This window comes from Poecile atricapillus, unplaced genomic scaffold (genome assembly GCF_030490865.1).
Source record: "Poecile atricapillus isolate bPoeAtr1 unplaced genomic scaffold, bPoeAtr1.hap1 scaffold_278, whole genome shotgun sequence".
NCBI lineage: Eukaryota > Metazoa > Chordata > Aves > Passeriformes > Paridae > Poecile > Poecile atricapillus.
Window position 1 is genome coordinate 3,955 of NW_026709080.1, and position 27,131 is coordinate 31,085.

At 58.8% G+C, this 27,131-nt stretch overlaps 1 protein-coding gene across 2 annotated transcripts; it reads right to left on the reverse strand.

The window, feature by feature from the left end:
• On the reverse strand, nucleotides 1–25,390 carry LOC131574384 (mitochondrial import inner membrane translocase subunit TIM50-like). Of its 2 annotated transcripts, XM_058828832.1 has the most exons (11): nucleotides 25,198–25,390; nucleotides 23,642–23,783; nucleotides 22,550–22,581; nucleotides 21,018–21,039; nucleotides 19,396–19,454; nucleotides 17,612–17,731; nucleotides 13,835–13,939; nucleotides 8,874–8,972; nucleotides 7,293–7,449; nucleotides 4,314–4,420; nucleotides 1–204 (listed from the first exon to the last, which is right to left on the reverse strand). In XM_058828832.1, the coding sequence occupies exons 1-11, from the start codon at nucleotides 25,372–25,374 to the stop codon at nucleotides 100–102; spliced, it is 1,125 nt and encodes a 374-aa protein (XP_058684815.1). In that variant the 5' UTR covers nucleotides 25,375–25,390; the 3' UTR covers nucleotides 1–99. The 2 variants fall into 2 exon arrangements, with proteins under 2 accessions (XP_058684815.1, XP_058684816.1); XM_058828833.1 differs by lacking the exons at nucleotides 23,642–23,783; nucleotides 25,198–25,390 and adding an exon at nucleotides 23,476–23,552.
• Nucleotides 25,391–27,131: the final 1,741 nt, after the last annotated feature.

Below are 27,131 nucleotides of genomic sequence, written 5' to 3' on the forward strand. Positions count from 1 at the left end.
CCCCTCCCCCCCTTCCCCTCCCCCCCCCCGCTGGGTCGGTGCGGTGTCTCCCGGCGGTGATGACGTCACGATGACGTCACGCTGACGCGGTTGATGACGTCACTGCTGCTTGGAGCGCGGCCAGAGGCGCCCGGTGAGTGAGCCCAGGAAAGCCCCGGCGGGTTTGTGGCCCTGGGCCAGCTCGGCCCGGCGCTGCTGCTCCTCCTGTGGGTGGGTGGCACCCAGTGTCACCCTGTGTCACCCGGTGTCACCCCAGTGTCACCCAGTGTCACCCAGTGTCACCCTGTGTCACCCTGTGTCACACCAGTGTCACCCCAGTGTCACCCTGTGTCACCCCAGTGTCACCCTGTGTCACCCAGTGTCACCTGTGTCACCCCAGTGTCACCCCAGTGTCACCCAGTGTCACCCTGTGTCACCCAGTGTCACCCCAGTGTCACCCTGTGTCACCCCAGTGTCACCCTGTGTCACACCAGTGTCACCCCAGTGTCACCCAGTGTCACCCGGTGTCACCCCAGTGTCACCAGTGTCACCCCAGTGTCACCCAGTGTCACCCTGTGTCACCCAGTGTCACCCAGTGTCACCCCAGTGTCACCCAGTGTCACCCCAGTGTCACCCTGTGTCACCCCAGTGTCACCCAGTGTCACCCTGTGTCACCCAGTGTCACCCCAGTGTCACCCGGTGTCACCCCAGTGTCACCCAGTGTCACCCTGTGTCACCTCAATGTCACCCCAGTGTCACCTGTGTCACCCATTGTCACCCAGTGTCACCCTGTGTCACCCCAGTGTCACCCAGTGTCACCCTGTGTCACCCCAGTGTCACCCAGTGTCACCCTGTGTCACCTCAGTGTCACCCAGTGTCACCCGGTGTCACCCCAGTGTCACCCAGTGTCACCCTGTGTCACCTCAATGTCACCCCAGTGTCACCTGTGTCACCCATTGTCACCCTGTGTCACCCAGTGTCACCCTGTGTCACCCATTGTCACCCTGTGTCACCCAGTGTCACCCCAGTGTCACCCAGTGTCACCCAGTGTCACCCCAGTGTCACCCACTGTCACCCAGTGTCACCCTGTGTCACCCAGTGTCACCCCAGTGTCACCCCAGTGTCACCCAGTGTCACCCCAGTGTCACCCTGTGTCACCCCAGTGTCACCCCAGTGTCACCCCAGTGTCACCCCAGTGTCACCCTGTGTCACCCAGTGTCACCCCAGTGTCACCCTGTGTCACCCAGTGTCACCCAGTGTCACCCGGTGTCACCCTCTGTCACCCAGTGTCACCCCAGTGTCACCCAGTGTCACCCTGTGTCACCCCAGTGTCACCCAGTGTCACCCAGTGTCACCCAGTGTCACCCTGTGTCACCCAGTGTCACCCCAGTGTCACCTGTGTCACCCCAGTGTCACCCTGTGTCACCTCAGTGTCACCCAGTGTCACCCAGTGTCACCCAGTGTCCCCCAGTGTCACCCAGTGTCACCTGTGTCACCCTGTGTCACCTCAATGTCACCTGTGTCACCCCAGTGTCACCCCAGTGTCACCTCAGTGTCACCCATTGTCACCCCAGTGTCACCCAGTGTCACCCTCTGTCACCCAATGTCACCCAGTGTCACCCGGTGTCACCCCAGTGTCACCTCAATGTCACCCCAGTGTCACCCAGTGTCACCTGTGTCACCCCAGTGTCACCCAGTGTCACCCCAGTGTCACCCGGTGTCACCCCAGTGTCACCCAGTGTCACCCCAGTGTCACCCAGTGTCACCCAGTGTCACCCAATGTCACCCCAGTGTCACCCCAGTGTCACCCAGTGTCACCCAGTGTCACCCCAGTGTCACCCAGTGTCACCCAGTGTCACCCCTGTGTCACCCTGTGTCACCCAGTGTCACCCCAGTGTCACCCTGTGTCACCCTGTGTCACCTCAGTGTCACCCAGTGTCACCCAGTGTCACCCAGTGTCACCCAGTGTCACCCAGTGTCACCCCAGTGTCACCTCAATGTCACCCAGTGTCACCCCAGTGTCACCCAGTGTCACCCAGTGTCACCCCAGTGTCACCCAGTGTCACCCAGTGTCACCCAGTGTCACCTCAGTGTCACCCCAGTGTCACCCCAGTGTCACCCAATGTCACCCAGTGTCACCCAGTGTCACCCAGTGTCACCCAGTGTCACCCAGTGTCACCCCAGTGTCACCCAGTGTCACCCCAGTGTCACCCCAGTGTCACCCAGTGTCACCCCAGTGTCACCCAATGTCACCCAGTGTCACCCAGTGTCACCCAGTGTCACCCCAGTGTCACCCAATGTCACCCAGTGTCACCCCAGTGTCACCCAGTGTCACCCAGTGTCACCCCAGTGTCACCCCAGTGTCACCCAATGTCACCCAGTGTCACCCAGTGTCACCCAATGTCACCCAGTGTCACCCCAGTGTCACCCAGTGTCACCCAGTGTCACCCAGTGTCACCCCAGTGTCACCCAATGTCACCCAGTGTCACCCAGTGTCACCCAGTGTCACCCCAGTGTCACCCAATGTCACCCAGTGTCACCTCAGTGTCACCCCAGTGTCACCCAGTGTCACCCTGTGTCACCTCAGTGTCACCCAGTGTCACCTCAATGTCACCCCAGTGTCACCCTGTGTCACCCAGTGTCACCCCAGTGTCACCCGGTGTCACCCAGTGTCACCCTGTGTGTCACCCTGTGTCACCCAGTGTCACCCAATGTCACCCCAGTGTCACCCAGTGTCACCCTGTGTCACCCCAGTGTCACCCAGTGTCACCCAGTGTCACCCAGCGTCACCCCAGTGTCACCCAATGTCACCCAGTGTCACCCAGTGTCACCCAGTGTCACCCCAGTGTCACCCAATGTCACCCAGTGTCACCCAGTGTCACCCAGTGTCACCCCAGTGTCACCCAATGTCACCCAGTGTCACCTCAGTGTCACCCCAGTGTCACCCAGTGTCACCCAGTGTCACCTCAGTGTCACCCAGTGTCACCCCAGTGTCACCCCAGTGTCACCCAGTGTCACCCTGTGTCACCCAGTGTCACCCTGTGTCACCCTGTGTCACCCAGTGTCACCCTGTGTCACCCCCAGTGTCACCCAGTGTCACCCCTGTGTCACCCACTGTCACCCCAGTGTCACCCAGTGTCACCCAGTGTCACCCTGTGTCACCCCAGTGTCACCCAGTGTCACCCCAGTGTCACCCCTGTGTCACCCAGTGTCACCTGTGTCACCCCAGTGTCACCTCAGTGTCACCCCCAGTGTCACCCAGTGTCACCTCAGTGTCACCCCCAGTGTCACCTCAGTGTCACCCCCAGTGTCACCCCCAGTGTCACCTCAGTGTCACCCCAGTGTCACCCAGTGTCACCCCCAGTGTCACCCCCAGTGTCACCCCCAGTGTCCCCCAGTGTCCCTAGAGCCACCCCAGTGTACCCAGTGTCATCCCCAGCTGTCCCCAGGTGTCACCCAAGGTGTCCTCACCTTGCCCCAGGTGTCCCCATGTCCTCCCAAGTGTCCCCAGGTGTGTCCCCAGGTGTGTCCCCAGGTGTGTCCCCAATGTCCCCAGCTGTCCCCAGGTGTGTCCCCATGTCCCCCCAATGTCCCCAGCTGTCCCCAGCTGTCCCCAGGTGTGTCCCCAATGTCCCCCCAATGTTCCCAGTGTCCCCAGGTGTGTCCCCACCTCCTGGAGCCGTGTCTGTCCCCAGTGTCCCCAATGTCCCCAGTGTCCACAATGTCCCCAGGTGTCCCCAATGTCCCCAGGTGTGTCCCCATGTCCCCAGGTGTCCCCAGGTGTGTCCCCAGGTGTCCCCAGCTGTCCCCAATGTCCCCATGTCCCCCCAGGTGTGTCCCCACCTCCTGGAGCCGTGTCTGTCCCCAATGTCCCCAGGTGTCCCCAATGTCCCCAGGTGTGTCCCCATGTCCCCCCAGGTGTCCCCAGGTGTCCCCCCAGGTGTCCCCATGTCCCCAGGTGTGTCCCCAGGTGTCCCCAGGTGTCCCCAATGTCCCCAGGTGTGTCCCCACCTCCTGGAGCCGTGTCTGTCCCCAATGTCCCCAGGTGTCCCCAGTGTCCCCAATGTCCCAATGTCCCCCCAGGTGTCCCCATGTCCCCCCAGGTGTCCCCAGGTGTGTCCCCACCTCCTGGAGCCGTGTCTGTCCCCAATGTCCCCAGGTGTGTCCCCAATGTCCCCAGGTGTCCCCAGGTGTGTCCCCAGGTGTGTCCCCAATGTCCCCAATGTCCCCAGGTGTGTCCCCACCTCCTGGAGCCGTGTCTGTCCCCAGTGTCCCCAGGTGTGTCCCCAGGTGTGTCCCCAGGTGTGTCCCAATGTCCCCAGGTGTGTCCCCACCTCCTGGAGCCGTGTCCTGCGTCTCAGGAACGCTGCCAGGGGATCGTCCTCCAGGGAATAATTCTCCAGCACCGTCCGCACGTCCTCGACCCCGCTCAGAGCCACGGCTGCGACCCCAAAGCCGTCAGGGGACCCCAAAAACATCGGGGGGGACCCCAAAAACCTCAGGGGGACCCCAAACCCGTCAGGGGGACCCCAAATCCCTCAGGGGGGACCCCAAATCCATCAGGGACCCCAAATCCATCAGGGGACCCTAAATCCCTCAGGGGACCCCAAATCCCTCAGGGGGACCCCAAATCCATCAGGGGACCCCAAATTCATCAGGGGGACCTCAAATCCGTCAGGGGGACCCCAAATCCCTCAGGGGGACCCCAAATCCATCAGGGACCCCAAATCCCTCAGGGGGACCCCAAACCCGTCAGGGGGACCCCAAATCCCTCAGGGGGACCCCAAATCCGGGGGGGACCCCAAATCCGTCAGGGGGGACGCCAAATCCATCAGGGGGACCCCAAATCCGTCAGGGGGGACCCCAAATTCCTCAGGGGACCCCAAACCCGTCAGGGGACCCCAAACCCGTCAGGGGGACCCCAAATCCCTCAGGGGGGACCCCAAATCCCTCAGGGGACCCCAAAAACATCGGGGGGGACCCCAAATCCACCAGGGGACCCCAAATCCATCAGGGGGACCCCAATTCCATCAGGGGGGACCCCAAATCCATCAGGGGACCCCAAATCCGGGGGGACCCCAAACCCGTCAGGGGACCCCAAATCCGTCAGGGGACCCCAAATCCCTCAGGGGGACCCCAAATCCGTCAGGGGGACCCCAAATCCGTCAGGGGGGACCCCAAATCCAGGGGGGTTTTTGGGGGATCTTGGGGGCTTTGGGTGGATTTTGGCCGGGTTTGGGTGGGTTTGGGTGGTTTTGGCTGGGTTTGGGTGGATTTGGATAGGTTTTGGCCGGGTTTGGGTAGGTTTTGGCCAGGTTTTGGCCGGGTTTGGGTAGGTTTTGGCTGGGTTTGGGTGAATTTTGGCTGGGTTTTGCTGGGTTTGGCTGGGTTTGGCTGGGTTTGGGTAGGTTTTAGCCGGGTTTGGGTGGGTTTGGATAGATTTTGGGTGGGTTTGGGTGGATTTTGACTGGGTTTGGATAGGTTTGGGTAGGTTTTGGCCGGGTTTGGGTGGGTTTGGATAGATTTTGGCTGGGTTTGGGTAGGTTTTGGCTGGGTTTAAAGGCATTTTGAGGAGTTTCACCCACTCTTGAGGAAGGCAGCCAGGTCGTAGAGCGCGCGGTCCTCGGAGGCGCTGGGGTTTGGGTGGGTTTGGGTGGATTTGGGTGGATTTTGGCTGGGTTTTGCTGGGTTTGGGTAGGTTTTGGCCGGGTTTGGGTTGGTTTTGGCTGGGTTTGGGTAGGTTTTGGCCGGGTTTGGGTAGGTTTTGGCCGGGTTTGGGTAGGTTTTGGCCGGGTTTGGGTTGGTTTTGGCTGGGTTTGGGTAGGTTTTGGCTGGGTATAAAAGCATTTTGAGGAGTTTCACCCACTCTTGAGGAAGGCAGCCAGGTCGTAGAGCGCGCGGTCGTCGGATGCGCCGGGGTTTGGGTGGGTTTGGGTGGATTTGGGTGGATTTTGGCTGGGTTTGGCCGGGTTTGGCTGGGTTTGGATAGATTTTGGGTGGGTTTTGCTGGGTTTGGGTCGGTTTTGGCTGGGTTTGGGTAGCTTTTGGCCGGGTTTTGGCTGGGTTTTGCTGGGTTTGGGTAGGTTTTGGCCGGGTTTGGGTAGGTTTTTGCTGGGTTTTGGCTGGGTTTGGGTAGGTTTTGGCTGGGTTTGGGTTGGTTTTGGCTGGGTTTGGGTAGGTTTTTGCTGGGTATAAAAGCATTTTGAGGAGTTTCACCCACTCTTGAGGAAGGCAGCCAGGTCGTAGAGCGCGCGGTCCTCGGAGGCGCTGGGGTTTGGGTGGGTTTGGGTGGATTTGGGTGGATTTTGGCTGGGTTTTGCTGGGTTTGGGTAGGTTTTGGCCGGGTTTGGGTTGGTTTTGGCTGGGTTTGGGTAGGTTTTGGCCGGGTTTGGGTAGGTTTTGGCCGGGTTTGGGTAGGTTTTGGCCGGGTTTGGGTTGGTTTTGGCTGGGTTTGGGTAGGTTTTGGCTGGGTATAAAAGCATTTTGAGGAGTTTCACCCACTCTTGAGGAAGGCAGCCAGGTCGTAGAGCGCGCGGTCGTCGGATGCGCCGGGGTTTGGGTGGGTTTGGGTGGATTTGGGTGGATTTTGGCTGGGTTTGGCCGGGTTTGGCTGGGTTTGGATAGATTTTGGGTGGGTTTTGCTGGGTTTGGGTCGGTTTTGGCTGGGTTTGGGTAGCTTTTGGCCGGGTTTTGGCTGGGTTTTGCTGGGTTTGGGTAGGTTTTGGCCGGGTTTGGGTAGGTTTTTGCTGGGTTTTGGCTGGGTTTGGGTAGGTTTTGGCTGGGTTTTGGCTGGGTTTGGGTAGGTTTTGGCCGGGTTTGGGTAGGTTTTGGCTGGGTTTAAAGGCATTTTGAGGAGTTTCACCCACTCTTGAGGAAGGCAGCCAGGTCGTAGAGCGCGCGGTCGTCGGAGGCGCCGGGGTTTGGCTGGGTTTGGGTGGATTTGGGTGGATTTTGGCCGGGTTTGGGTAGGTTTTGGCTGGATTTGGGTGGGTTTGGGTGGATTTGGGTGGGTTTGGGTAGGTTTTGGCTGGGTTTGGGTGGGTTTTGGCTGGGTTTGGGTGGGTTTGGATAGATTTTGGGTGGGTTTGGGTAGGTTTTGGCTGGGTTTGGGTGGGTTTTGGCCGGGTTTGGGTGGATTTTGGCCAGGTTTTGATGGGTTTGGGTAGGTTTTGGCTGGGTTTGGGTGGGTTTGGGTAGGTTTTGGCTGGGTTTGGGTAGGTTTTGGCTGGGTTTTGGCTGGGTTTGGGTAGGTTTTGACTGGGTTTGGGTAGGTTTTGGCTGGGTTTAAAGGCATTTTGAGGAGTTTCACCCACTCTTGAGGAAGGCAGCCAGGTCGTAGAGCGCGCGGTCGTCGGAGGCGCCGTCCCAGCGCGGCAGGGCCAGGCCGTTGTACGGCTGCAGCCGGAACGAGTCCCGGCGCCAATCCACCACCACCACCCGCGCCGGGTCCCGGTTCAGGCACGAGATGTCCTGCAGGAGCCCAAAATTCCTGAATGGGAGCCCAGAACGGGGCTCTGCGTGGGTTTGGGGGGATTTGGGTGAGTTTGGGTGAGTTTGGGTGAATTTGGCTGGGTTTGGATAGATTTTAGTAAATTCTGGATGGGTTTGGGTGGATTTGGGTGAATTTTGGATGGGTTTGGGTGGATTTTGGGTGAATTTTGGGTGGATTTTGGATGGATTTGGCTGGGTTTGGGTGGATTTGGGTGAATTTTGGATGGCTTTGGGTGGATTTTGGATGGGTTTGGGTGGGTTTGGGTGAATTTTGGCTGGGTTTGGATGGATTTTGTCTGGGTTTGGGTGGATTTGGGTGAATTTTGGCTGGGTTTGGATGGATTTTGGGTGGATTTGGGTGAATTTTGGATGGATTTGGATGGATTTTGGCTGGGTTTGGGTGGCTTTGGGTGGATTTTGGATGGGTTTGGATACATTTTGTCCAGGTTTGGATGGGTTTGGGTGGGTTTGGATAGATTTTGGCTGGGTTTGGGTGGGTTTGGATAGATTTTGGCTGGGTTTGGGTAGATTTTGTCTGGGTTTGGGTAGATTTTGTCCAGGTTTGGCTGGGTTTGGGTGGGTTTGGATAGATTTTGGATGGGTTTGGATAGATTTTGTCCAGGTTTGGATGGGTTTGGGTGGCTTTGGGTAGATTTTGGATGGGTTTGGATGAATTTTGGCTGGGGTTTGGGTAGATTTGGGTGGGTTTGGATAGATTTTGTCTGGGTTTGGATAGATTTTGTCTAGGTTTGGCTGGGTTTGGATGGGTTTGGATAGATTTTGTCTGGGTTTGGGTGGGTTTGGATAGATTTTGTCCAGGTTTGGCTGGGTTTGGGTGGCTTTGGGTAGATTTTGTCTGGGTTTGGGTACATTTTGTCCAGGTTTGGCTGGGTTTGGATGGGTTTGGATAGATTTTGTCTGGGTTTGGATACATTTTGTCCAGGTTTGGATGGGTTTGGATAGATTTTGTCTGAGTTTGGATGGGTTTGGGTAGATTTTGTCTGGGTTTGGATGGGTTTGGATAGATTTTGGCTGGGTTTGGATGGGTTTGGGTGAGTTTGGGTGGATTTTGGGTGGGTTTGGGTGAATTCTGGCTGGGTTTGGGTGGGTTTGGATAGATTTTGGCTGGGTTTGGATAAATTTTGTCCAGGTTTGGATGGGTTTGGGTGGGTTTGGATAGATTTTGTCTGGGTTTGGATAGATTTTGTCCAGGTTTGGATGGGTTTGGATAAATTTTGTCCAGGTTTGGCTGGGTTTGGGTGGGTTTGGATAGATTTTGGCTGGGTTTGGATAGATTTTGTCCAGGTTTGGATGGGTTTGGGTGGGTTTGGATAGATTTTGGCTGGGTTTGGATAGATTTTGTCCAGGTTTGGCTGGGTTTGGGTGCCTGGGGACCCCCTCACCTTGACGTGGTGTCCGTCCATGTAGCGCGTGGCGTCGCGGAACAGCCGGTACGACACGAAGCCGTGGGGGTCGATGCTGTCGATCAGCGGGAACGCCGTCTGGGGGAGGGGAGGGGGGAATTTGGGGCTTTTTCAGGGGGTTTTGGGGCACCCCGAGACCCCTCCCCAACAGGTCCCCATCCCTTCTCTCAGTCTCACCTGAAAACCCCCAAAAATCCCTTAAATCTCCTTCAATCCCTCCCAAAAAAACCCCAAAAAATCTCCAGGAGACCCCGAGACCCCTCCCCAACAAATCCTGGGGACCCTGAGACCCCTCCCCAAGAATTCCTGGGCAGCCCAAGACCCCTCCCCAACAAGTCCCCATCCCTTCTCTCAAAAGGGAACCCCCAAAAAACCCCAAAATCACCCAAAAAAAACCCCAAAACCCCCCCAAAAATCTCCAGGAGACCCCAAGACCCCTCCCCAACAAATCCTGGGCACCCCAAGACCCCTCCCCAACAAATCCTGGGCACCCCAAGACCCCTCCCCAACAAGTGCCCATCACTTCTCTCAAAAGGGAACCCCCAAAAAAACCCCAAAATCACCCAAAAAAAACCCCAAAACCCCCCCAAAAATCTCCAGGAGACCCCGAGACCCCTCCCCAAGAATTCCTGGGGACCCCAAGACCCCTCCCCAACAAGTCCTGGGCACCTTGAGACCCCTCCCCTAAAGGTCCCCATCCCTTCTCTCAGTTTCACCTGAAAACCCCCAAAAAAATCCCTTAAACCTCCTTCAATCCCTCCCAAAAAAACCCCAAAATCCCCCAAAAATCTCCAGGAGACCCCGAGACCCCTCCCCAACAGAAGGGAACCCCCCAAAAAACCCCAAAATCACCCAAAAAAAACCCCAAAACTCCCCCAAAAATCTCCAGGAGACCCCAAGACCCCTCCCCAGCAGGTCCTGGGGACCCCAAGACCCCTCCCCAACAGGTCCCCATCCCTTCTCTCAGTCCCATTTGAAAACCCCCAAAAATCCCTTAAATCTCCTTCAATCCCTCCCAAAAAAACCCCCAAAACCCCCCAAAAATCTCCAGGAGACCCCGAGACCCCTCCCCAACAATTCCTGGGCACCCTGAGACCCCTCCCCAATAAATCCCCATCCCTTCTCTCAGTCTCACCTGAAAACCCCCAAAAATCCCTTAAATCTCCTTCAATCCCTCCCAAAAAAACCCCAAAAAATCTCCAGGAGACCCCAAGACCCCTCCCCAACAAGTCCTGGGGACCCCAAGACCCCTCCCCAACCGGTCCTGGGCACCCCAAGACCCCTCCCCAACAAATCCTGGGCACCCCAAGACCCCTCCCCAACAGGTCCCCATCCCTTCTCTCAGAAGGGAACCCCCAAAAAAACCCCAAAATCACCCAAAAAAAAACCCCAAAACCCCCCCAAAAATCTCCAGGAGGTCTCAAGACCCCTCCCCAACAAATCCTGGGCACCCCCAGACCCCTCCCCAACAAGTCCCCATCCCTTCTCTCAAAAGGGAACCCCCCAAGAAACCCCAAAATCACCCCAAAAAAAACCCCAAAACCCCCCCAAAAATCTCCAGGAGACCCCCAGACCCCTCCCCAACAGGTCCCAGGCACCTTGAGACCCCTCCCCAACAAATCCTGGGCACCCCCAGACCCCTCCCCAACAAATCCTGGGCACCCCAAGACCCCTCCCCAACAGGTCCCCATCCCTTCTGGCAGTCCCACCTGAAAACCCCCAAAAATCCCTTAAATCTCCTTCAATCCCTCCCAAAAAAACCCAAAACCCCCAAAAATCTCCAGGAGACCCCAAGACCCCTCCCCAAGAATTCCTGGGCACCCCAAGACCCCTCCCCAACAAATCCCCATCACTTCTCTCAGAAGGGAACCCCCAAAAAACCCCAAAATCACCCAAAAAAACCCCCCAAACCCCCCCAAAAATCTCCAGGAGACCCCGAGACCCCTCCCCAGCAATTCCTGGGCACCCCAAGACCCCTCCCCAACAGGTCCCAGGCACCTTGAGACCCCTCCCCAACCGGTCCTGGGCACCCCAAGACCCCTCCCCAACAAGTCCCCATCCCTTCTCTCAAAAGGGAACCCCCAAAAAAAACCCCAAAATCACCCAAAAAAAAACCCCAAAACCCCCCCAAAAATCCCCAGGAGACCCCAAGACCCCTCCCCAACAGGTCCCAGGCACCCCCAGACCCCTCCCCAACAAATCCTGGGCACCCCAAGACCCCTCCCCAACAGAAGGGAACCCCCTAAAAAAACCCAAAATCACCCAAAAAAAACCCCAAAACCCCCCCAAAAATCCCCAGGAGACCCCCAGACCCCTCCCCAACCGGTCCTGGGGACCCCAAGACCCCTCCCCAACAGGTCCCCATCCCTTCTCTCAAAAGGGAACCCCCAAAAAACCCCAAAATCACCCAAAAAAAACCCCCAAACCCCCCCAAAAATCTCCAGGAGACCCCCAGACCCCTCCCCAACAAATCCTGGAGACCCTGAGACCCCTCCCCAACAAATCCTGGGGACCCTGAGACCCCTTCCCAAGAATTCTTGGGCACCCCAAGACCCCTCCCCAACAAATCCCCATCCCTTCTCTCAGAAAGGAACCCCTAAAAAAACCCCAAAATCACCCAAAAAAAAACCCCAAAACCCCCCCAAAAATCTCCAGGAGACCCCAAGACCCCTCCCCAACAAATCCTGGGGACCCCAAGACCCCTCCCCAAGAATTCCTGGGCACCCCAAGACCCCTCCCCAACAGGTCCCCATCCCTTCTCTCAAAAGGGAACCCCCAAAAAAACCCCAAAATCACCCAAAAAAAAACCCCAAAACCCCCCCAAAAATCTCCAGGAGGTCCCAAGACCCCTCCCCAACAGGTCCTGGGGACCCCAAGACCCCTCCCCAACAAATTCTGGGCACCCCAAGACCCCTCCCCAAGAGGTCCCCATCCCTTCTGGCAGTTTCACCTCAAAACCCCCAAAAATCCCTTAAATCTCCTTCAATCCCTCCCAAAAAAACCCCAAAACCCCCAAAAAATCTCCAGGAGACCCCGAGACCCCTCCCCAACAGAAGGGAACCCCCCAAAAAACCCCAAAATCACCCAAAAAAAACCCCCAAAACCCCCCCAAAAATCTCCAGGAGACCCCAAGACCCCTCCCCAACAAATCCTGGGCACCCCAAGACCCCTCCCCAACAGGTCCTGGGCACCCCAAGACCCCTCCCCAACAGAAGGGAACCCCCCAAAAAACCCCAAAATCACCCAAAAAAAACCCCAAAACCCCCCCAAAAATCTCCAGGAGACCCCAAGACCCCTCCCCAACAGGTCCCAGGCACCCCAAGACCCCTCCCCAACAGGTCCCCATCCCTTCTCTCAGAAGGGAACCCCCAAAAAAACCCCAAAATCACCCAAAAAAACCCCAAAACCCCCCCAAAAATCTCCAGGAGGTCCCAAGACCCCTCCCCAGCAATTCCTGGGGACCCCAAGACCCCTCCCCAACAAGTCCCCATCCCTTCTCTCAGAAGGGAACCCCCAAAAAAACCCCAAAATCACCCAAAAAAAAACCCCAAAACCCCCCCAAAAATCCCCAGGAGACCCCAAGACCCCTCCCCAGCAATTCCTGGGCACCCCAAGACCCCTCCCCAACAAGTCCTGGGCACCCCAAGACCCCTCCCCAAGAACTCCTGGGCACCCCAAGACCCCTCCCCAACAGGTCCCCATCCCTTCTCTCAAAAGGGAACCCCCAAAAAAACCCCAAAATCACCCAAAAAAAACCCCCAAAAATCTCCAGGAGGTCCCCAGACCCCTCCCCAACAGGTCCCAGGCACCTTGAGACCCCTCCCCAACAGGTCCCCATCCCTTCTCTCAGTCTCACCTGAAACCCCCAAAAATCCCTTAAATCTCCTTCAATCCCTCCCAAAAAAACCCCAAAAAATCTCCAGGAGACCCCAAGACCCCTCCCCAACAATTCCTGGGCACCCCAAGACCCCTTCCCAACAGAAGGGAACCCCCCAAAAAACCCCAAAATCACCCAAAAAAAACCCCAAAACCCCTCCAAAAATCTCCAGGAGACCCCAAGACCCCTCCCCAACAATTCCTGGGGACCCCAAGACCCCTCCCCAAGAATTCCTGGGCACCCCAAGACCCCTTCCCAACAAATCCCCATCCCTTCTCTCAAAAGGGAGCCCCCAAAAAAACCCCAAAATCACCCAAAAAAACCCCAAACCCCCCCCAAAAATCTCCAGGAGGTCCCAAGACCCCTCCCCAACAATTCCTGGGCACCCCAAGACCCCTCCCCAACAGGTCCTGGGCACCCCAAGACCCCTCCCCAACAGAAGGGAACCCCCCAAAAAACCCCAAAATCACCCAAAAAAAACCCCAAAACCCCCCCAAAAATCCCCAGGAGGTCTCAAGACCCCTCCCCAACAGGTCCCAGGCACCCCAAGACCCCTCCCCAACAAGTCCTGGGCACCCCAAGACCCCTCCCCAACAAGTCCCCATCCCTTCTCTCAAAAGGGAACCCCCAAAAAAACCCCAAAATCACCCAAAAAAAACCCCAAAACCCCCCCAAAAATCTCCAGGAGACCCCAAGACCCCTCCCCAACAGGTCCTGGGCACCCCAAGACCCCTCCCTTAAAGGTCCCCATCACTTCTGGCAGTTTCACCTGAAAACCCCCAAAAATCCCTTAAATCTCCTTCAATCCCTCCCAAAAAAACCCCAAACACCCAAAAATCCCCAGGAGACCCCGAGACCCCTCCCCAACAAATCCTGGGCACCCCAAGACCCCTCCCCAACAAATCCTGGGCACCCCAAGACCCCTCCCCAACAGAAGGGAACCCCCCAAAAAAACCCAAAATCACCCAAAAAAACCCCAAAACCCCCCCAAAAATCTCCAGGAGGTCCCAAGACCCCCCAGAACTTCCCCAAAATCCTGAAATCCCCCCAGTTCCCCCCTCACCATGCCGGTCTCGGAGGTGAAGATGACGATCTCGTAGAGCGGCGCCAGCTGCTGCAGGAGGTGATCGATGCCCGGGCGCTTCTTGAACCTCCAGCCCGTCACCAGCTGCGTTTTGGGGTAAATTTGGGGGTTTTTGGGGTTTTTGGGGTGCAGCTGGGTGTTCTGGGTGTTTTGGGGGTGTTTTTGGGAGGTTTGGGGTGCAGCTGTGTGTTTTTGGGGTGTTTTTGGGGTTTTTGGGGTGCAGCTGGGTGTTCTGGGTGTTTTGGGGGTGTTTTTGGGGTTTTTGGGGTGTAGCTGTGTGTTTTTGGGGTGTTTTTGGGGTTTTTGGGGTGTAGCTGTGTGTTTTTGGGGTTTTTGGGGTGCAGCTGGGTGTTCTGGGTGTTTTGGGGGTGTTTTTGGGGTTTTTGGGGTGTTTTTGGGGTGTTTTGGGGTGCAGCTGTGTGTTCTGGGTGTTTCTGGGGTGTTTTTGGGGTGCAGCTGGGTGTTCTAGGGTGTTTTTGGGGTGTTTTGGGGTGTTCTGTGTGTTTTTGGGGTGTTTTGGGTGGTTTTGGGGTGTTCTGGGTGTTTTGGGGTGTTCTGGGTGTTTTTGGGGTGTTTTTGGGGTGTTTGGGGTGCAGTTGGGTGTTTTTGGGGTGTTTTTGGGGTGTTTTGGGGAGCAGCTGGGTGTTCTGGGTGTTTTTGGGGTGTTTTTGGGTGTTTTGGGGGTATTTTGGGGTGTTTTTGGGGTGTTTTTGGGGCGTTTTGGGGTGTTTTTGGGGGGTTTTTGGGTGTTTTTGGGGTGTTTTGGGTGTTTTTGGGTGTTCTGGGTGTTTTTGGGGTGTTTTGGGGTGTTTTTGGGGTGTTTTGGGGGTTTGGGGTGCAGTTGGGTGTTTTTGGGGTGTTTTGGGGTATTTTTGGGTGTTTTTGGGGTGTTTTGGGGTGTTTTGGGGTGTTTTTGGGGTGTTTTGGGGTGTTCTGGGGTGTTTTGGGGTGTTTTGGGGTGTTTTTGGGTGTTTTGGGGTGTTTTTGGGGTGTTTTGGGGTGTTCTGGGGTGTTTTGGGGTGTTTTTGGGGTGTTTTTGGGGTGTTTTGGGGTGTTTTGGGGTGTTTTGGGGTGTTTTTGGGGTGTTTTGGGGTGTTTTTGGGGTGTTTTTGGGGTGCAGCTGGGTGTTCTGGGGTGTTTTTGGGTGTTTTTGGGGTGTTTTGGGGTGTTCTGGGTGTTTTGGGGTGTTTTTGGGGTGTTCTGGGTGTTTTTGGGGTGTTTTGGGGTGTTTTGGGGGGTTTTTGGGGGTGTTTTGGGGGTGTTTTGGGGTGTTTTTGGGTTGTTTTGGGGTGTTTTGGGGTGTTTTTGGGGTGTTCTGGGTTTTTTTGGGGTGTTTTGGGGTGTTTTTGGGGTGTTTTTGGGGTGTTTTTGAGGTGTTTTGGGGTGTTTTGGGGTGTTTTTGGGGTGTTTTGGGGTGTTTTTGGGGTGTTTTTGGGGGTGCTTTGGGGTGTTTTTGGGGTGTTTTTGGGGTGTTTTGGGGGTGTTTTGGGGTGTTTTGGGGGTGTTTTGGGTGTTTTGGGGTGTTTTTGGGGTGTTTTTGGGTGTTTTGGGGTGTTTTGGGTTGTTTTTGGGGTGTTTTGGGGGTGTTTTGGGGTGTTCTGGGTGTTTTGGGGTGTTTTTGGGTTGTTTTTGGGGTGTTTTGGGGTGTTTCTGGGGTGTTTTTGTGGTGTTTCTGGGGTGTTTTGGGGTGTTTTGGGGTGTTTTGGGGTGTTTTGGGTTGTTTTTGGGGTGTTTTGGGGTGTTTTGGGTTGTTTTTGGGGTGTTTTGGGGTGTTTCTGGGGTGTTTTTGTGGTGTTTCTGGGGTGTTTTTGGGGTGTTTTGGGGTGTTTCGGGGTGTTTTGGGGTGTTTCTGGGGTGTTTTGGGGTGTTCTGGGTGTTTTGGGGTGTTTTTGGGTTGTTTTTGGGGTGTTTTGGGGTGTTTCTGGGGTGTTTTTGTGGTGTTTCTGGGGTGTTTTGGGGTGTTTTGGGGTGTTTTGGGGTGTTTTGGGTTGTTTTTGGGGTGTTTTTGGGTGTTTTGGGTTGTTTTTGGGGTGTTTTGGGGTGTTTTTGGGGTGTTTTGGGGTGTTTCTGGGGTGTTTTTGTGGTGTTTCTGGGGTGTTTTTGGGGTGTTTTGGGGTGTTTCGGGGTGTTTTGGGGTGTTTTGGGGTGTTTTTGGGGTGTTTTTTGGGTGTTTTTGGGGTGTTTTGGGGTGTTTTGGGGTGTTTTGGGGTGTTTTTGGGGTGTTTTTGGGGTGTTCTGGGTGTTTTGGGGTGTTTTTGGGGTGTTTTTGGGGTGTTTTGGGGTGTTTTTGGGTGTTTTGGGGTGTTTTTGGGTGTTTTGGGGGTTTGGGGTGCAGTTGGGTGTTTTTGGGGTGTTTTGGGGTGTTTGGGGTATTTTTGGGTGTTTTTGGGTGTTTTGGGGTGTTTTGGGGGTGTTTTGGGGTGTTTTTGGGGTGTTTTTGGGTGTTTTGGGGTGTTTTGGGGGTGTTTTGGGGTGTTTTTGGGGTGTTTTGGGGTGTTTTGGGGTGTTTTGGGGTGTTTCTGGGGTGTTCTGGGTGTTTTGGGGTGTTTTGGGGTGTTTTGGGGTGTTTTGGGGTGTTTTTGGGGTGTTTTGGGGTGTTTCTGGGGTGTTCTGGGTGTTTTGGGGTGTTTTGGGGTGTTCTGGGGTGTTTTGGGGTGTTTTGGGGTGTTTGGGGGTGTTTTTGGGTGTTTTTGGGGTGTTTTGGGGTGTTTCTGGGGTGTTTTGGGGTGTTTGGGGGTGTTTTTGGGTGTTTTTGGTGTGTTTTGGGGTGTTCTGGGTGTTTTGGGGTGTTTTTGGGGTGTTTTGGGGTGTTTTGGGGTGTTTTGGGGTGTTTTTGGGGTGTTTTTGGGGTGTTTTGGGGTGTTTTGGGGTGTTTTGGGGTGTTTTTGGGGTGTTTTGGGGTGTTTTTGGGGTGTTTTTGGGGTGTTTTGGGGTGTTTTGGGGTGTTTTGGGGTGTTTTTGGGGTGTTTTGGGGTGTTTCTGGGGTGTTTTTGGGGTGTTTTGGGGTGTTTTGGGGTGTTTTTGGGGTGTTTTTGGAATGTTTTTGGGGTGTTTTGGGGTGTTCTGGGTGTTTTGGGGTGTTTTTGGGGTGTTTTGGGTGTTTTTGGGTGTTTAGGGGTGTTTTGGGGTGTTTTTGGGGTGTTTCTGGGGTGTTTTGGGGTGTTTTGGGGTGCAGCTGGGTGTTTTTGGGGTGTTTTAGGGTGTTTTGGGGTGTTTTTGGGGTGTTTTGGGGTGTTTCTGGGGTGTTTTGGGGTGTTTTTGGGTGTTTTTGGGGTGTTTTTGGGGTGTTTTTGGGTGTTTTGGGGTGTTTTGGGGTGGTTTTGGGGTGTTTCGGGGTGTTTTGGAGTGTTTTTGGGGTGTTTTTGGGGTGTTTTGGGGTGTTTTGGGGTGTTTTTGGGCTGTTTTTGGGGTGTTTTTGGGGTGTTTTTGGGTGTTTTGGGGTGTTTTTGGGGTGTTTTGGGGGTTTGGGGTGCAGTTGGGTGTTTTTGGGGTGTTTTGGGGTGTTTTTGGGGTGTTTTGGGGTGTTTTTGGGTGTTTTGGGGTGCTTTGGGGTGCTTTGGGGTGTTTTGGGGTGTTTGGGGTGTTTTTGGGGTGTTTTGGGGTGTTTTTGGGGTGTTTTGGGGTGTTTTGGGGTGTTTTGGGGTGTTTTTGGGGTGTTTTGGGGTGTTTTTGGGGTGTTTTGGGGTGTTTTTGGGGTGTTTCTGGGGTGTTTTTGGGGTGTTTTTGGGTGTTTTGGGGTGTTTTGGGGTGACCCACCGACCACTCGGGGTGCAGCAGGACCCCGGTGAGCTCCATCACCAGCGTGTAGGGGGGTTGGTAATACGGCTCCTGAAGGGGGTCCGGCAACAGCCGCGGGCTCGTGGGCTCGATGATCATCTGGGGGGACATTGGGGACATTGGGGACACTGCTGGGGACAATGGGGACATTGGGGACACTGGGGACAGTGGGGACACTGGGGACAGGGGGGACACTGGGGATACTGGGGACACTGGGGACATTGGGGACATTGCTGGGGACACCCCATGGGGACACTGGGGATACTGGGGATACTGGGGACATTGGGGACATTGGGGACACTGCTGGGGACACTGGGGACACTGGGGACAATGGGGACATTGGGGACACTGGGGACACTGGGGACATTGGGGACAGGGGGGACACTGGGGATACTGGGGATACTGGGGACATTGGGGACATTGGGGACACCCCATGGGGACACTGGGGACACTGGGGACATTGGGGACAGGGGGGACACTGGGGACACTGGGGGATACTGGGGACAACCCATGGGGACATTGGGGACACCCCCATGGGGACACTGGGGACACCCCATGGGGACAGGGGGGACACACTGGGGACACTGGGGGGACACTGGGGACACTGGGGGGACACTGGGGACACTGGGGGGACACTGGGGACACTGAGGACACCCCATGGGGACAGGGGGGACATTGGGGACACCCCATGGGGACACTGGGGACACTGGGGGGATACTGGGGACATTGGGGACACCCCATGGGGACAGGGGGGACACTGGGGGGATACTGGGGACACTGGGGACAGTGGGGGGACACTGGGGACATTGGGGACACCCCCATTGGGACATTTGGGACACTGAGGACACCCCATGGGGACAGGGGGGACCAGGACCCCAAATTCGAGGTCACCCCCCCCCTCCCCAGGTCCCCCCCAGGCCTCGTCCCCTCCCCCAGGCCGGTGACAAATCCGGTGACAAATCCGGTGACAAATCCGGTGACAAATCCCTGGGGAGCGGTGACAGAGCCACCCCCACCCCTGGGGACACCCAGGACCCCCCAAAGCCCCCCAGGACCCCCCAAACCCCACCAAAGCCCCCCCAGGACCCCCCCAAAGCCACCAAACCTCCCCAGGACCCCCCAGGACTCCCCAAACCCCCCCAAAGCCCCCCAGGACCTCCCCCGGACCCCCCAAACCCCCCCAGGACCCCTCAAATCCCCCCCAGGACCCCCCAAATCACCCCCAAATCCCCCAAGGCCCCGCCAAACCCCCCCAAGCCCCCCCAGACCCCCCAAAACCCCCCCCGGACCCCCCCAGGACCCCTCAAATCCCCCCCAGGACCCCCAAAAGCCCCCCAGGACCCCCCAAATCCCCCCCAAATCCCTCCAGGACCCCCCAAAACCCACCAAAAGCCCCCCCAGGACCCCCCAAATCCCCCCCAGGACCCCCCAAATCCCCCCAGAACCCACCCAGAACCCCCCAAAACACCGTCAGGACCCCGCAAACCTCCCCAGGACCCCCAGGACCCTCCAAACCCCCCCCAGGACCCCCCAAATCCCCCCCAAATCACCCCCAAATCCCCCCCAAAGCCCCCCAGGACCCCTTAAATCCCCCCCAGGATCCCCCCTGGACCCCCCAAAACCCCCCCCGGACCCCCCCAAATCCCCCCCAAATCACCCCCAAATCCCCCCCAAAGCCCCCCAAATCCCCCCAGGATCCCCCAAATCCCCCCAGGATCCCCCAAATCCCCCCCAAATCACCCCCAGACCCCCCCAGGCCCCACCTGTCTGTAATCCTTGAAGTATTTGATGGTTCTGCGCAGGTGCCGGATCCCAACGGGGTCTGTGGAGACCCCATGAGACCCCAAAAGTGACAGGGACACCCCAAAAGTGACAGGGACACCCCAAAAGGGGACAGGGACACCCCAAAAGGGACAGGGACACCCCAAAAGGGACAGGGACACCCCAAAAGGGACAGGGACACCCCAAAAGGGACAGGGACACCCCAAAAGGGGACAGGGACACCCAGAGGGGACAGGGACACCCCAAAAGGGGACAGGGACACCCCCAGAGGGGACAGGGACACCCCAAAAGGGACAGGGACACCCCAAAATGGGACAGGGACACCCCAAAAGGGACAGGGACACCCCAAAAGTGACAGGGACACCCCAAAAGGGACAGGGACACCCCAAAAGGGACAGGGACACCCCAAAAGTGACAGGGACACCCCAAAAGGGACAGGGAGACCCCAAAAGGGGACAGGGACACCCCAAAAGTGACAGGGACACCCCAAAAGGGGACAGGGACACCCCAAAAGGGGACAGGGACACCCCAAAAGTGACAGGGACACCCCAAAAGGGACAGGGACACCCCAAAAGGGGACAGGGACACCCCAAAAGGGGACAGGGACACCCCAAAAGGGACAGGGACACCCCAAAAGGGGACAGGGACACCTCAAAAGTGACAGGGACACCCAGAGGGGACAGGGGCACCCCAAAAGGGACAGGGACACCCCAAAAGGGACAGGGACACCCCAAAAGGGGACAGGGACACCCCAAAAGGGACAGGGACACCCCAAAAGGGACGGGGACACCCCCAAAGGGACAGGGACACCCCAAAAGGGGACAGGGACACCCCAAAAGGGACAGGGACACCCCAAAAGGGACAGGGACACCCCAAAAGGGGACAGGGACACCCCAAAAGGGACAAAGACACCCCAAAAGGGACAGGGACACCCCAAAAGGGACAGGGACACCCCAAAAGGGACAGGGACACCCCAAAAGGGGACAGGGACACCCCAAAAGGGACAGGGACACCCAGAGGGGACAGGGACACCCCAAAAGGGACAGGGACACCCCAAAAGGAACAGGGACACCCCAAAAGGGGACAGGGACACCCCAAAAGGGACAGGGACACCCCAAAAGGGGGACAGGGACACCCCCAGAGGGGACAGGGACACACAGAGGGGACAGGGACACCCCAAAAGGGACAGGGACACCCCAAAAGGGACAGGGAGACCCCAAAAGGGGACAGGGACACCCCAAAAGGGGACAGGGACACCCCAAAAGGGGACAGGGACACCCCAAAAGGGACAGGGACACCCCAAAAGGGGACAGGGACACCCAGAGGGGACAGGGACACCCCAAAAGGGACAGGGACACCCCAAAAGGGACAGGGACACCCCAAAAGGGACAGGGGCTGTGAAAGGGGCTGGGGGTGACACTGAGGTGACAATGGCACCGGGGGGTGGCACTGGGGGTGACACTGAGGTGACAATGGCACCAGGGGGTGGCACTGGGGGTGACACTGAGGTGACAATGGCACTGGGGGGGTGGCACCAGGGGGTGGCACTGGGGGTGTCACCTCCCCTGTCACCTCCACCCCTCCCCCAGCCGGGGTCGCTCACCGCTGTCAAACTCATCGGGGACCTGTGGGGACATCAGGGGACATCAGGGGACAGCAGGGGACAGTGAGGGGACAGCAGGGGACAGTGAGGGGACAGGGAGGGGACATCAGGGGACATCAGGGGACAGCAGGGGACAGCAGGGGACATCAGGGGACATCAGGGGACAGTGAGGGGACATCAGGGGACAATGAGGGGACAGCAGGGGACAGCAGGGGACAGCAGGGGACAGTGAGGGGACAGTGAGGGGACATCAGGGGACAGCCAGGGGACAGTGAGGGGACAGTGAGGGGACAGTGAGGGGACATCAGGGGACAGCAGGGGACAGTGAGGGGACAGCAGGGGACATCAGGGGACAGCAGGGGACATCAGGGGACATCAGGGGGACAATGAGGGGACAGCAGGGGACATCAGGGGACATCAGGGGACATCAGGGGACAGTGAGGGGACATCAGGGGACATCAGGGGACAGCAGGGGACAGTGAGGGGACATCAGGGGACAGTGAGGGGACATCAGGGGACATCAGGGGACAGTGAGGGGACATCAGGGGACAATGAGGGGACAGCAGGGGACAGCAGGGGACAGCAGGGGACAGTGAGGGGACAGTGAGGGGACATCAGGGGACAGCCAGGGGACAGTGAGGGGACAGTGAGGGGACAGTGAGGGGACATCAGGGGACAGCAGGGGACAGTGAGGGGACAGCAGGGGACATCAGGGGACAGCAGGGGACATCAGGGGACATCAGGGGACAATGAGGGGACAGCAGGGGACATCAGGGGACATCAGGGGACATCAGGGGACAGTGAGGGGACATCAGGGGACATCAGGGGACAGCAGGGGACAGTGAGGGGACATCAGGGGACAGTGAGGGGACATCAGGGGACATCAGGGGACAGTGAGGGGACAGCAGGGGACAGTGAGGGGACAGTGAGGGGACAATGAGAGGACAGCAGGGGACAGTGAGGGGACATCAGGGGACAGTGAGGGGACATCAGGGGACAGTGAGGGGACAGTGAGGGGACAGTGAAGGGACATTGCAGGGACATTGCAGGGACATGGAGGGGACAATGAGGGGACAGTGAGGGGACATTGCAGGGACAGCCAGGGGACAGTGAGGGGACACTGAGGGGACACTGAGGGGACATTGCAGGGACAGCCAGGGGACAATGAGGGGACATTGCAGGGACACTGAGGGGACATTGCAGGGACATGGAGGGGACAGTGAGGGGACACTGAGGGGGGAGGGCCAGCCCTGGGGACAGGGACAATTCACAGCCAGGTGACACCGTGGCCTCACGTCCTGTTGTCCCCTCCCGGTCATTGTCACCCTCTGCCACCCCCTTTGATGTCCCCGGATGTCCCCCCCCCTCCCCCCTCCCATCTGGTGACAAAAAGGGCCCGGGGTGACAAAAGTGACACCAGGGACAGGGACAGGGACAGGGACAGGGGGGATTTGTCACCTCCCGGGGATTTGTCACCTCCCGGGGATTTGTCACCTCCTTGGGGACAATCGCCTCCCCCTTTGTCACCTCACCTTGTTCCCGTGCTCGTCCACCGAGTTACTGCCTGTGGGGACAGTGGGGACATCAGGGGGACATTGGGGACATCAGGGGGACATTGGGGACACTTGGGGACATTGGGTACAGGGGGGACATTGGGGACATCAGGGGGACATTGGGGACATCGGGGGGACATTGGGGACATCAGGGGGACATTGGGGACCTTGGGGACATCAGGGGGACATTGGGGGGACACTGGGGACATTGGGGGGACATCAGGGGGACATTGGGGACATTGGGGGACATTGGGGACATTGGGGACATTGGGGGGACATCAGGGGGACATTGGGGACATTGGGGGACATTGGGGACACTGGGGACATTGGGGGGACATCAGGGGGACATTGGGGACATTGGGGACATCAGGGGGACCCTTGGGGACATCGGGGGGACATCGCTCAGTGTCCCCCCAGTGTCCCCCAGTGTCCCCAATGTCCCCCCACGTAACCCCACAAGGACTCCAGGGGACACTGGGTGACACTGAGGTGACACTGGGGTGACACTGGGTGACAATGGGTGACACTGGGTGACACAGGGTGACACAGGGTGACACTGGGTGACACAGGGTGACACTGGGTGACACTGGGGTGACACTGGGTGACACTGGGTGACACTGGGGTGACACTGGGTGACACAGGGTGACACTGAGGTGACACTGGGGTGACACTGGGGTGACACTGGGTGACACTGGGGTGACACTGGGTGACACTGGGTGACACAGGGGTGACACACAGGTGACACAGGTGACACAGGGTGACACTGGGTGACACTGGGGTGACACAGGGTGACACTGGGGTGACACAGGTGACACAGGGTGACACTGGGTGACACTGGGGTGACACAGGGTGACACTGGGGTGACACAGGTGACACAGGTGACACAGGTGACACAGGTGACACACCGAAGATGTAGAGCACGGTGACACCGCCGGTGGCCGCCAGGAGCCCCCCCAGGGGACATTGGGGACATTGGGGTGACACTGGGTGACACTGGGGTGACACAGGTGACACAGGGTGACACAGGTGACACAGGTGACACAGGTGACACAGGTGACACAGGTGACACACCGAAGATGTAGAGCACGGTGACACCGCCGGTGGCCGCCAGGAGCCCCCCCAGGCGCAGGGCCAGCAGCCGCAGGGACCCCCGGGAGCCGTCACTGTCCCCAGGGGGGGGGACACCGGACACCGCGGGGGGGACACCGGACACCTGTGGGGACAGAGGGGACAGCAGGGTGTCACACTGGGGACACCCCTGTCACCTGAGAGGACACTGGGGACACTGGGGACACCCCTGTCACCTGAGGGGACACCGGGGACACTGGGGACACCCCTGTCACCTGAGAGGGGACACTGGACACCTGTGAATGGGGACAGAGGGGACAGCAGGGTGTCACACTGGGGACACCCCTGTCACCTGAGGGGGGACACTGGACACCTGTGAATGGGGACAGAGGGGACACCTGAGAGTGGGGACACTGGGGACACCCCTGTCACCTGAGGGGACACTGGGGACACCCCTGTCACCTGAGGGGACACTGGGGACACCCCTGTCACCTGAGGGGACACTGGGGACACCCCTGTCACCTGAGAGGGGACACCTGACACCTGCGGGGACAGAGGGGACACCTGAGAGGGGACACTGGGGACACTGGGGACACCCCTGTCACCTGAGGGGACACGGGACACCTGTGAATGGGGACAGAGGGGACACCTGGTCACACCGGGGACACTGGGGACACCCCTGTCACCTGAGGGGACACCAGACACCTGTGAGTGGGGACAGAGGGGACAGCAGGGTGTCACACTGGGGACACTGGGGACACCCCTGTCACCTGCGGGGACACTGGGGACACTGGGGACACCCTGTCACCTGAGGGGACACCAGGACACCCAGGGGTGTCACCTGTCACCTGTGGGGACACCGATCCGAGAGCCGGGTGAGGCCTGGGGACACCTGGGGACACCTGGGGACACCTTGGGGACACACCTGGGGACACCTGGGGACACCTGGGGACACACCTGGGGGACACCTGGGGACACCTGGGGACACCTGGGGACACTGGGGACAGCTGGGGACACCTGGGGGACACCTGGGGACACCTGGGGACACTCAGGGACCCCCGGGGACACTTGGGGACACTCGGTGACCCCTGGGGATCCTGGGGACACTCGGTGACCCCTGGGGACCCCTGGGGACACTCGGGGACACTCAGGGACTGCTGGGGACACTCGGGGACCTCCCAGTGACCCCCTGGTGACACTCGGGGGTGGCCGCGGAGTTTTGGGGACCCCTGGGGACACTCGGGACTCCCCGGTGACCCTTGGGGACACTCAGGGACCCTCTGGGGACCCTCAGGACCCCCTCGGTGACCCTCGGTGACCCTTGGTGACCCTTGGGGACCCTCAGGACCCCCCTGGTGACATTTGGGGACCCTCAGGACCCCCCTGGTGACATTTGGGGACCCTCAGGACCCCCCTGGTGACATTCGGTGACATTTGGGGACCCCCCTGGTGACATTTGGTGACATTTGGGGACCCCCCGGGGTGGCCGCAGATTTTCCCCCCCCCCGTCCCCGCCCCCCCCTGGGCCGCGGCCCCGCGCGGTTCCGCCGTGTCCGCACCTGGCGCTGCCGGAGGCGCTCCCGCAGCAGCGCGGCCGTGCCGGGGCCGCCGAGGGCGCGGCGGGGCCCGGGGGCACCGGGCGGGGGCGGCGCGGGGAGCTCGGCCCGGCCCCGCCGCCCCCCGAGCGCCGCCCGCAGCCCCCGGCCCGCCGCCCGCGCCGCCATGGACGCCGCCATGATGGTGTGCGCCACAGCGCCTGCGCGGGAGCGCCAGCCAATGGGAGATGGGCGCCGGGGAAGGGGAGAGCCAATCAGAGGAGAGGGATGGGGGAGGAAGGCGGGGCTAAGGGGGAGTTGGCCAATGGGGGCGCAGTGAGCGGCCAATGGCGGCGCGGGGAAGGCGGGGCCAGGGGAGCGGCAGCCAATCAGAGCAAGCGCTGGCGGAAGGGGCGGGAAAATGGAGGAACACGGGGAGGGGCAATGGCGGGGCCGCGACCCCGGAACCGGAACCGAACACCGGAACCGGAACCGGAGCCCCAGAACCGGAACCCCCGGAACCAGAACCGGAACCCCCGGAACCGGAACCGAACCGGAACCGAACCCCCGGAACCGGAACCGGAGCCCCCGGAACCGAACCCCCGGAACCGGAACCGAACCCCTCCAGGAACCGGCACCGAACCGGAACCGAACCCCCGGAACCGGAGCCCCCGGAACCGAACCCCCGGAACCGGAACCGAACCCCCCCAGGAACCGGCACCGAACCGGAACCGAACCCCCGGAACCGGAGCCCCCGGAACCGAACCCCCAGAACCGGAACCGAGCCCCCCCCCAGGAACCGGCCCCGAAACCCCGGAACCGGAACCGAACACCCGGAACCGGAACCGGAGCCCCAGAACCGGAGCCCCCGGAACCGGAACCGAACCCCCCCAGGAACCGGAACCGAACCGGAACCGAACCCCTGGAACCGGAACCGGAGCCCCCGGAACCGAACCCCCAGAACCGGAACCGAACCCCCCCAGGAACCGGAACCGAACCGGAACCGAACCCCCGGAACCGGAGCCACCGGAACCGGAACCGACCCCATTTTCCCTCTGGAAGTTTCTCGGTGCCCCCCAACCCCCCCCGGGCTCCTCTGCGGGAATTGGGTGGGGGGAGGGGCGGGGAGGGGTCTCAATAACCGAGACTGGGGTGGGGTCTGCACCCCAAATTCTTTATTGAACCCCTAAAATCTGATAAAGGGGGGGACACAAAACCAAATGAAAGGGTCAGAATTGGGTGGGGGGGAGCCAAACCCGGGTGAAAGGGTCAGAATTGAGTGGGGGTCTCCATGGGGAGGGGTCTCCCCTCACCCCCACCCCAATAACCGAGACTGGGGTGGGGTCTGCACCCCCAATTCTTTATTGAACCCCTAAAATCCGATAAAGGGGGAACAAAAATGGGGAGGGGGAACCAAAACCAGGGGTGAAGGGGTCAGAATTGGGTGGGGGAGACCCAAAGCCGGGGGGATGGGTGGGAATTGGGTGGGGGTCTGGGTGGGGAGGGGTCTTCCCTCACCCCCACCCCAATAACCGAGACTGGGGTGGGGTCTGCACCCCAAATTCTTTATTGAACCCCTAAAATCTGATAAAGGGGGGACAAAACCAGGGGGGAAGGGTCAGAAATGGGTGGGGGGGACCCAAACTCGGGTGAAAGGGTCAGAATTGGGTGGGGGTCTCTGTGGGGAGGGGTCTCAATAACCGAGACTGGGGTGGGTCTGCACCCCAAATTCTTTATTGAACCCCTCAAATCCGATAAACAGGAGAACAAAAATGGGGGGAAGGGTCAGAATTGGGTGGGGGTCTGGGTGGGGAGGGGTCTCCCCTCACCCCCACCCCAATAACCGAGAGTGGGGTGGGTTCTGCACCCCCAATTCTTTATTTGACCCCTCAAATCCGATAAACAGGGGAAGGAAACCGGGGTGAGGGGGACACAAAAATGGGGGTGAAAGGGTCAGA